General features: G+C 44.1%; 1 protein-coding gene across 3 annotated transcripts; it reads left to right on the top strand.

Annotated features, from left to right (window-relative positions):
• Positions 1-432: 432 nt before the first annotated feature.
• CDCA7 (cell division cycle associated 7) lies at positions 433-10426 on the top strand. Of its 3 annotated transcripts, none has more exons than XM_071811098.1 (10): positions 433-740; positions 2345-2470; positions 2874-2984; positions 4497-4748; positions 5155-5232; positions 5987-6175; positions 6576-6716; positions 7160-7309; positions 7818-7954; positions 8258-10426. In XM_071811098.1, the coding sequence occupies exons 1-10, from the start codon at positions 720-722 to the stop codon at positions 8286-8288; spliced, it is 1236 nt and encodes a 411-aa protein (XP_071667199.1). In that variant the 5' UTR covers positions 433-719; the 3' UTR covers positions 8289-10426. The 3 variants fall into 3 exon arrangements, with proteins under 3 accessions (XP_071667199.1, XP_065697399.1, XP_065697400.1); XM_065841327.2 differs by having other exon boundaries at positions 435-740; positions 5984-6175; XM_065841328.2 differs by lacking the exon at positions 433-740 and adding an exon at positions 1356-1530 and having other exon boundaries at positions 5984-6175.
• The last annotated feature ends 349 nt before the right edge of the window (positions 10427-10775 follow it).

Below are 10775 nucleotides of genomic sequence, written 5' to 3' on the forward strand. Positions count from 1 at the left end.
TTCCCATCCCACTCGGCAAGGTTGGTGAATACAGGGCTGCTGCAGCCTCACTCTCTTCAGGGCCTCAGGGGGCGTGGGGTGCCCAAGGGGTGCACACAGGTGGTGCCCCTGCCCTGGGGGCAGCCGGGACACAGGCTCCTGCCTTTCCTTCGTGGAGAAACCCCCTCTGCCCCTGCAAACTGGCAAGTTTGCGGGTTTTATTTCAGAGCGTTAGAAACAAATCCAGATTGGGTATATTAAAAACAAAAACCAAACAAACAAAACCCAACAAAAGTTGGAGACTGCGTGGGCTCCCGGCCGGGGGTCTCTGCGCCCCACTCCGCCGGGGCGGCTCGGCACTGGGCGGCCCTGACCCCCGCGCGCGCCCCTCCCCTCTGGCACGCGAGTCCCGCGGCGCTCCGACCGGGAGGTTTTCGCGCCACAGGGCCAGGCCCTTGCAGCTCCACAAACCCGCACCGCGAGTAGAAAAAGAATAGATGGGGCCCCCGCGCTTGCGCCTCCGGGGGCTCTCCGAGAGAGGTGACAAGCTATTCAGCATGGGGAGGCCGGGCGGACGCAGGACGGGCACGCTGAGTGCTCGATCCTGAAGGGGTGTCAGCTGCATCTGCCAGGACTCGGGCGCCAACGCGGGAAAGGCGCCGCCGGGCCCCGCCCCCCGCGGTCCCAGCCGCTTTGGCGCGAACCTTCAGTTCCCAGGCGCTCGCCCCGCTGCTGCCAGCATGGCTCCGTTGCGCCCGCAGGTGAGCGCTGCCCGCTGCGGGGGACTGCGGAGCCTCAGGGTTGGGGCAAGCCGGGCTGTGGGAAGGCTGGCGGGCCAGGCAGAGCGAGTTTTTGGGTTGGGGTTCGCCGGGCACTCCAGGGGGAGCGACGTGGGGGCCGCACCATTACGCGGACAGGCAGCCCCCGCCTCTTGCCCCGCCGCGGTGCTGGGGCTCCCCGCGCACGCGGTGCCCGCCCCCACCTGACTGGGATAGCGGTCCGGCTTCGGAGCTGCGGTCGGCGTGGGCAGGCGGCTGTGGCGGGGGTGCAGCCGGTGCGGCGCCATCCTCCCAGCGCCACCACCTCCTGCCTCCCGCCTCGCTGCTGCCCCCGCCGCGACCGGGGCACGAGGGCGGCCGTTGGGCTCCCAGAGTGGCCGTTGGGCGGTGGCGCGCGGGGGAAGGTGCCTCAGGGCGGGGGGAGGCGGCCCCGCTGTGCGGGCGTGGAGCGCGGGGCGGAGGGGTCGCTGTGGGGCGCAGGCGGGCGCCCTGCAGCGTGTGTGTGTGTGGGGGGTGGTGAACGGCACCGCCGGAGCGGGAGGCGGGGGGAGCCGCCCGCGCCCCTGGCCGGCGCCCGGGCCCGCAGGGTGTGTTTCCGTTCTCATGGCGGCCCTGCGTTCCCCAGCCTGGGCTTCGCAGGGCTGGGTGCCCCGGCTGGACGCTCCCTCAGCCGCCGCAGGACACGGCAGAAGCGGTCCGTGTTGTGTCTGGGCCCCGCTGCGGGCCGGGCCGGGCCGGGCCGGGAAGTTTTTCTGTTCCTGTCAGCATCAGCGTAAGTGCGAAGCGTGGGCAGGCCCCGGGGCGCTGCCGTGCTGCTCCAGCGGAAAGCAGCGTGCTGGGAAGAGGACAGAAGTCTTGAATTTGCTCTGGCTGGTTACTGTTTAAATCGTATTTGTGAAATGTTTGGGCCAGTCAGGTGGGCCCGTGAACTGGTTAGAGTGCTCGACTTGGGCAGCATCTAATGTGAGTGCAGGTGGCTTGGCCTGAGGGTCACTACTGCCCTGGGGAGGTAAAACGGGTCATTGCCAATAAAAATATTCCTTAGGAAATGAAAACCTGAAGTTCCTCAAAAAAGGTATTTCAGCTTGGTAATAAAATTAACAAAACAGCAACCTGTTTTGTCTTTAACAGTTGTTTCAAAATGCATATTTTCTTTGGATATGATCCTTAGTCCTTTAACAACTGTGGTGTATTTAGTGTTTGTCTCAAACTAAAAGTATTCAATAAGTCAAAACAGATTTCCATGTGCTATTTGTGTACTGATACTTTTTTCCCACCGTTGTCTTTAATGAGTGGGGAAGGATATGATTTTTGTGTATGTTTCCACTTGGCCGTTTGCATAAAGTATTTCTAAATACTGAACATATCTCTTCAGTAACAATAATCAGAAAGAATAGAAAACATTCAGTTTTCCAACTTTAGGAATTATTTCAAAGCTGATGATAATTCTGTTGTCTTTCTATTCAAGCATGTTAAACATCCTAAAATGTTCGAATCTCTTAAGCTTCAATTTAAGGATGTATTTAAAAGCTAGTATGCTATAGTAGGTCTTTTCTGTTAATGGTGTTGGCATTGTCCTTTTGCAGCGCCGAGGTTGTTCAGGAAAGAAACGCTTCGCAGTATTCCGAAATACAAAACTGATTTCCATGGAAACATCTTCATCCTCTGATGACAGTTGTGACAGTTTTGGTTCTGATAATTTTGCAAACACAGTAAGTGCAGGACAAGAACAGCTAAAACTGAATGTGCAGTGCTAGTAAAACCTGCAAAAATGTAAAGCTAGTAAATGTTTTGTGCATGTTTAAAACGGCTTGCTCTACTTATATTTCTGTATAGTAGTTATAAATCTATGCTGTATGCTGTAATTTCATTTTATTCTTCACTTGTGCTGCTAGGTGGTAATTGTTGGAAACAGATTAGCTATTTATTCTAGCCTTTGAAATGTCACCTAACCTAACATGTCTGATAATTTGCAACTGCAGTTCTGAAACCTCTTGTTAAATGCCTTAACTGCTTTTTTTTTCTTTATTAAAAAAGCTATTTGCTTATGCTACTCTTGAAAATGTGAATAATTTTCTGTATGACTTCAGTTAAAGGACATTTTGTTCTTCATAGAAACGCAAGTTTAGGTCGGATATTGGAGAAGAGCTGGCAAAAATTTTTCACGAAGCCTCTGATGATGAATCCTTCTGTGGCTTTTCAGAAAACGAGATTCAAGATGCATTGGTAAGACAGGTGATTTTTAGTTTGTGATTTTAAATTTATGTTCTTGCACTTTCTTAATTAAAAAGTAATGGCAGCTTCAGCTTGAAAGTCAAATGTTGTCAGAAAAAATATCATTTTATTAAATTTCATGTACAGTCTAAGTAGCCATAGTTTCATTTTCTTTTTGTCTCCATAAAAAGCCCCCAGGCTACTGAGCTTTGCAAGCTCAGAACAAAATCTGCCATATGGATTTTGAAATATAATACCTCTTCAAATTGTCCTTGCTGGATGTTATTCTGTTAGAGCCTAACATTTCTGGTTTCCTCAATATGAAATGTTATGCTAGGCCATGGTCTCCAAAAAAGACTGAGAAGAATGTCTGTATTGACATGTCGTCAGACCTGCACTCTGACTGCGTAACAAGAAATGCTCTACTTCTTCAGCAGTAGAGAAATAGTGAGAGATGGTGAAATCCACCTTCCTGCTTTTCTTTGACATCAGTGCAAGAGCAGTTTTATTGCTTAAAAAGACCAACAGTTGATATTTAGTAGAGAAGACAGAAGTAGTACCATCTTTGGCATAAAATAGGTTTGTCGTTACTTCTGAACATGCTGAGGAATGACTAGAAAAGAATAACTTCTGACTGGAAGAGGACATATCTGAGTTAACTAATACACAACAGTAAAGACAATAAGTAGGAGGCAGAGCTGGAATAGATATGTAAGAAAAAGGAATCAATAACTACCTAGAGTGGGCAACCACAACTACATACCTGATTTAATAAAAATCCTGTGCAAATAAGGATTGCCATTTGAGACTGATGGTCTGTGCATATGAAGCAGGAAGCCTTTTGTTACCTATCGCCAAAACAAGACCATCTTATGGGTCTGAAGTTAAAAGGCAAAACCTATTGCAAAATGGGCTTGTAACTAAAGAAATCAATGTGTGTCCATACTGAAGCCTTTGTTCTTGCAAAAGTTGTAAGCAAGGCGTCAGAATTCAAAGATAATACAGGGATTTTATTCATAGTTATTTCATTGACTGGCTCTAGAAGGAAGTTTTCACTTTATGTCATTGATACTGTGAGATGACCGTCCTTCACAGCTTACAAACTTGGGCTTGACCACGTGCTGAGAACTCTGTAGTGGCTTTTCTTTACAGCCAAATACAGTATGTTGCAAAATCAAGCCCTCTAAAGGCAATTCTCACACTTGCACACAAAGTATATTTGCTATTAGACCTGCAAGTGACAGCTAAGACGCCTGCAACTGAAACCAAGGTGCTTTTTCTGATGTGTTGCGGCAGTACAGTGTGGCTCTTCCCGAGAGTTTTTCATCCTACACCCCTCTCTCCTCCTTCCTCACCCTGTCCCCCCCCTTAAAATATAATGGAGTGCTAGGACTGGAGTTTTAAATGTCTAGACTTCAGCCAGATAGCTTCTTTAACCACCTCCAAACAAAATATTGTTAGAATGTATTTAATTGCAGAGTATCTTGCTGGGATTTATGTGCATTCATTCTGGTTTGTTAACAGAAATTGGAGTCGGATTCAGAGGAGAATGATACAGTTGCTGAAAATGAGGTAGCTCAGAGAAGGCAGAAATGCCCTGTTCCTTTAAAAGTAGCCATGAAGTTTCCACCTCGAAGATCGGAGGGGAGGAAGGGTGAGATGGAACCTCTTCCTGAAAAGCTGATGCCTGCTCCAGATTCAGACTCTGACTCTGAAGAAAACGGTGCTGTGTTTTTAGAAAAAAGAGCTTTAAACATAAAGGAAAATAAAGCAATGGCAAGTACTCAATGTTTCCCTGGGGTCCCCCCTTCTTCCCTCTCCCTTGGCTCTTAGGGGAACTCATTGGTTGTTCAAATTAACTCTAATGGGAATTATGTAAATGCATTAAGAGAAATTTACATTCCTAATATTTAAATCTGATACTTTATGTCCACTGGCATGTGAAAATCCGTAATGAAAATCCATAGGCTTCAAGCCTAAAGAATAGGGCTTCAGCATAATAAGTTTCAGCATTTTCAAATTACTTGCAGTCACTAGAACATAATGCGTAAAAGCAGGAAGTTGAAGAATGACTGCATTTCCTATAAGTAGTTGTGCTTCTAGTCAATTGCACTAATCTAATAGTTTGTAGTAGCACATAAACCCTTTTAAAGCTCTGCTTCCTTTTTCTTTCTGTTGTTAGCTTGCAAAACTAATGGCTGAGTTGCAAAATGTTTCTGGTATCTTCGGTGGGAGAAAATCGTTGCCAACTGTCAGTCGTGTAAGTATAAACTTAATATATTTGCCTTCATATTTCTGAGAGACAAATTCTGATGTTACAAAAATATAACTATCAATTAAAAAAACTTAATAAGCCATATAAATGAAAGTCCACTTCAGAATTTTATTGCTTCCTGAAACAGGCATCCTCATTGTGCAGTTCGCTTTTGATTTGCCACTGTATAAAGCAGAACAGATTAATTCATAAAGGTTAGTTATCTCCACAGGCAAATAAAACTAAACAAGGTGCTGTGTAAATATATATTTATACAAAGGTTGGAGATAAGGAGAGCAGCTCAGACTTTGAAGCTCAAGCCAAAATATTCTGAGAGTTTGGAGCCTTGAAAAAAGACCTGACATCTGGCCTAACTAGGTCTTTAAAGAAGGTTGGGTTGTGAATTGGCAGTGTAATGAATTTCCCTGCTAATTTACCTGTAAGCTTTGTGAAGATGGGAACAACACAAAAAGTTGCAGCTCCTCATAGACATGGATTCTGCTGCTGTGTGAGAGAACTATTGTATCTTATACCTGCACGGACACAAACTTGATTTTGATTATTGCCGCTAGTAGAATGCCCAAGATGGATTTGCCTAGGTTGCTTTTACCTTGCGTTTTCTGATTTGGGACAGGGTGGGGGGGAGACTTCATTGGCAAAGACAGAAGGAAGGCATATATTTTGGTAGAGCAGTTCATAGTAGGGATGGGAGCTGTCTGGCTTTTCACCTGTTTCATTAGGGGCTTTTAAACTTTAGCAGGGACCAAAGCGACTTCCAAGGCGTTCATTGCCTGGAAGTGCTTTGAGGAGGAACCCAGACAGAAGTTCTCGGCCTCACACAAGATCCAGGTCCCTGATTGAAGGTCCTCCTACTCCTTTACCAGAAGAGGAAGATGATGACCCGTACATCTTAGTGAGAAGAAGAAAGATGTCTGATGAATACCTGGAGGTATGTTGAGGTTGTAGTTCTCCAGATACAAGGTTGATCGTGAAGGTAGTTTTGTATCCCTTCAAGAAACAGCAATTCACACAGACTTGATCAAGATTATGAGTATGCCATGGCCTATGTGTTCTTTGTTTCCCTCTGCCCTATCATTGAAAAATCACTTCCTCTTCTACTCCAGCAGGAATTAAGCAAGATCCAATAGCATTTCTGCACCCTGAAAGTGACAGATCAAATGAAGGTGCTAAAGCTGCATCCATATCATATGTCTTTGCAAAGATTTGTTATCTCTTGTTTAAATATGTGATGGGTATTTGAGACTTTGGCGTTGGCTCAAAGATCCTGACCTTGTTATGTACATTTTTTGCTGAAAATAATACTAAAAGTATCTGTCTTCACTATTCAGCATGAAGCCCGAACTCCCAGGAGGGGTCACCGTGGTGCCATGGCTTTTCCACACATTGTGCGCCCAGTTGAGGAGATAACAGCAGAAGAGTTGAGTAACATTTGTGGATCTGCAAGAGAGAAAGTATATAACAGGGCCATGGTAAGTAGATTCCAGCTTTGTGAAGTGTGTACTTTGTGAGGTAATTTTTATTATTATTCCCTGCTTGTGGTTTAACATCAAATAGAGCAAATTCACTCTCACTGAGAGGAAGGATGTGATTTTTGGGGGGAGAGGTATGCCTGAGATCATGAAACATCATCTCTTATCATTCTGTGAATTTATAGACTGGCCTTTACCAAGCCAGTTAGGTTGCTTTCACCCTAGAACAAATGTAGTACCCAGGTGATGCCAGCTGAGGAAAGTGATTAACAGACACCGAAAATGCAATATTGAAACAGTCTTGGCTCAAACTTGCAAGGTGGCTTTCTGGTTCAGGATAAGCACTGCTGCTGCCAAAGAGATTGCTTGTTAAATCCTCAGTTCCTCACTCAAGAGCTGTCTTTAATGTCTTGTTTCATGAACCTGCTTTCCCTGTGTTCTAGGGATCCACCTGTCATCAGTGTCGCCAGAAAACCATAGACACAAAGACAAATTGTCGTAACCCTGATTGCATAGGAGTACGGGGTCAGTTCTGTGGGCCATGCCTCCGCAATAGATATGGGGAAGATGTCAGATCAGCATTGCTTGATCCGGTAAGACAGGTTTGAATATTGGCTTTATTGTGCTTAACTTGAGCAGAGAGGTGCATTGATTACTTTTAGAAAAAGTGCTGTAGTACATAATGCAGTCCTGGCTTGATTCAAACTGAATTGCAGAACCTTGTGTTCTGTAGAACTCATTGTAATGACAACTTTTGTAGCTTTATTTGCAGGAGTAAACTACGAGAGCAGAGCAGTTGCCAAAATAATCTTGTATTTGACCATCAGCATAGCCATCAGAATGCTGTTGTGGGCTGTGGCAGTGGTGCAGGAGTTGAGCAGAGTGGAATGTTTCCTGGGGTTATGTGCAAGGCAGGCAAAGGAGAGTTTAATCTCTTGCAGACTGAAGAACTTCTACTCTTGCACTGGTTTGGACAGCTACTGCAATGCTGATGTTAACTGCAGAACTCAATACAGAGCAGGGCCCTTTTTTAAGTTGCAGGTGTCAATCATTTCTGGCATTCCAGTTTGGTTAAAAAGGCTTGTTCTGTCTTTTGTCTAGGCCTGGAGGTGCCCACCATGTCGTGGAATCTGCAACTGTAGCTTCTGCCGACAGCGAGATGGCCGATGTGCTACAGGTGTCCTGGTCTATCTGGCCAAGTACCATGGCTATGACAACGTCCATGCCTACTTGAAAAGGTGAGTGTCAGTGGTATGGCTCTGCTCTAAGTGGGATAAGCAGCTCAAAATTGGGAGAGGGGAGCTCTCCCCATCCCATTTTGTCAGGTACAGCTCAAGATCAGTCCATGTTGCCTTTTAGAATCTGAGATTTTTGCCATATAATTTTTTGCGATGTTGTTAGCCAAAGCAAGTGGTATATGTACTGTCTTTTGGCTCTCAACTTCAGCTGTGTTTATTGTCAGGGCTTCCACTAATTTGTTTAAAGACTTTTCCAAACAATGTTTTGCTACAAGCTAAGTTATGTTTATACTTGTCTTTCAGTCTGAAACAAGAACTTGGAATGGAAGACTGAAGCTGTGACTGCCTTCAGATTACATGCTCTTTCACTAATGTATTGTTATTGCCTACACTGAATTGTTTAATCAAATGAGGTTACAAAGCCAGTGCCTTTCTTCACTCCCCTTTTGAGTAAAAAAGTATAAAGAACTTTCACTTAGTGGAAATCATACTTGGAAAATCTGTTTAATGAAGGTCTTTGCCCAGAGGCCATTGTTTTCTTTTTAGACAGCTTTGCAAATCAGATAGCATCAGTCCTTGCTTTCATGCCAATAACTTTTTTTTTTTTTTTGTTTCCTGAAAGGAGATGGGGCTTTAAGCCATTAGAGTTTGATTCATACAGTGATCTGTGCTGCAGGTTTGTTTATGCTTTGAAGTTGATCACAAAAAGATACAGATGATCTGAAAACTCAGGGCACTCTTCCCCACAGGACCAAGCGGGGAAAGGTGTGTGCTTAACTCCAGGCCAAATTCTGATGCAATACAGACTCTTACTGAACACAAATGAATTCTCTGAAACAACAACACTTTTAAGTTGAAAAAGGAAGCCCTAAAAGTTCCAGCTGCATGATCTCCAAGCGCTAATATTTGGTTTTATAGAGTACTCAAAGTGCATGTTGGCCATTTTAAGGGAGATTTTCTGAGTAACCTAAAAATGAAGTGGAAGCAATTGGGGCTGTCACTTTGTATTTTTGCTCAGGTGAGAGGTGGCCACTGATAGAAGCTTCCACAGCACAGCGTTGGCATTGCCTAGTGACGGCAGTGATGTGAACATGCTGTTATACATTGTGGAGTTACCACTCTGTCTAAAACAGAATGTACCCTTTGTTAAATTACTGTTTATTTGGGTTCTCTTCTCCCTGCTCTTGCTGCAACTGCAGAACTGGTGCTTTGCAAAATCAGCACTGGTTCTGGGGAACAGGGATTCCTCCAGAGCAGGGCTTGGTTAAGTAGAGGGGTAGTGGTTCTTGTGGCTGTTGGCCAACTACAGGTGGAGGACAGATGGTAACTCTTTGAATTTGGTTATCAAGAAAAGGGGCAGTGACAAACAATCAGTGGAATCAGAAGCCTGAATTTTTTTTACCTCGGGGGAAAAAATTAAAAAGCAAGGACTTCTAAGCCGCAGTCTAATTTAAACTAAATTATTCTTCCAGTTATATAGAGCAGCATAAATGTAAATAGATAATGCTCTCAAGAAATACCCTGGTTGTACTAATAGATGAGGAAGAAAGATTGCCTCATCAAGAAAGCTTTTTTTTAAGAGGAAAAAAAAGAAGGTGGTGTGGGTTGCATACAGTTTGTAAGCACTTACAGGTGTGGTTAGTGTGGTGGTCTCCTCTTTGATGATCCAGCCATATTTCTATATCTGGCTCCACATGGTTGTAGAGGGATATGTGACATGTCATTAATGAAGCGTGAGTACAACAAAAACAGAGCTGAAGAATTCTAATGTGCTGTGTGGATGGGGTCTTGTGTACTCAGTGCTGTAGAAAAGGTGCCATGAAAATTGCATCCGGAGAACCACAAAGTATATAAATATGTTTAATTTGGTTATGGAAACTACTGTATAGGCTTTTATAAGGTTTAGAATGCAATTTTACAAATAATGTACTGTTGAATAATAAAAGAATCAACTTGTTTTTACTGAGCACTAGAACAAAACATGGGTTTAGACCTCTCTGCTTCCATAGTATTCACACTGTGCATACATAATGATCCACAGTGCATACCTTTCTGGGAATTACATCAGTGTTTGTGGGAGGAGAGAGGAATTCAGAAACAAAAGATATTTGTGTCTCAGACTTCCAGTTCTGTTAATAAATTTTCTGTCCTATTGAAAATCAGTCCTCTCATTGCCTGTTTTTGTAGTGTGAATAGCTTTGCAATCTAGGGTGGAGAGTGCTCTACCCTCTAGGTGCATTTGATGAAGAAGGAACTCCAGAAATAACATGTTCTGACAGATGAGAGTGTTTTTTGGTTTTGTTTTTTTTTCATAATTGCTGGGCTTGCCTTCTGATTGCAAGAGTGTGAAAGGACTGTGCTAGAAGCAAACCCTTGTGTCATATTGTGAAGACTGCTGTATTTAGATTTACTCTGATCTACAATGCCCTGTACAAAGATTTTATTTTGAAAATAAAAGTTTTCTGGTTAGAATTTTTGCCTCTTAACTGTTTTCAAAAACCCATTAGAGCTGTATTTATATTTCACCACCTTTCAGGTAAACTTATGAAGTAAAAGAGTTGGTTGTTCCTGTCATACCTGGGGACTAGGACATCTTTCTCTTTCCAGCCCCGTGCCCCTGAATTAGGCTTGCTCTGATATTCATGCTGCTTGGATTGTTCAGGATCTCTGACAGTTAACTTGTGATGGTCAAAATACATAGGTGTTGAGTTCAGGCCAGGTACAGACTTTAAGCGCATGTGCTATGTGCTTACCCTTCTGCTTTTTTTTTTTCTACATTTTATTGAAACTAGATGCCTACATACTGAGCTGAGAAGGATGA

The sequence above is a fragment of the Patagioenas fasciata genome, chromosome 7, assembly GCF_037038585.1.
Source record: "Patagioenas fasciata isolate bPatFas1 chromosome 7, bPatFas1.hap1, whole genome shotgun sequence".
Lineage (NCBI taxonomy): Eukaryota > Metazoa > Chordata > Aves > Columbiformes > Columbidae > Patagioenas > Patagioenas fasciata.

Coding starts and splice junctions, on each gene's coding strand:
- CDCA7 (XM_065841327.2), top strand. CDS start 720: ATGGCTCCGTTGCGCCCGCAG. Junction 2,985..4,496: donor ACGAGATTCAAGATGCATTG/GTAAGACAGGTG, acceptor GTTTGTTAACAG/AAATTGGAGTCGGATTCAGA. Junction 6,717..7,159: donor AAGTATATAACAGGGCCATG/GTAAGTAGATTC, acceptor CCTGTGTTCTAG/GGATCCACCTGTCATCAGTG.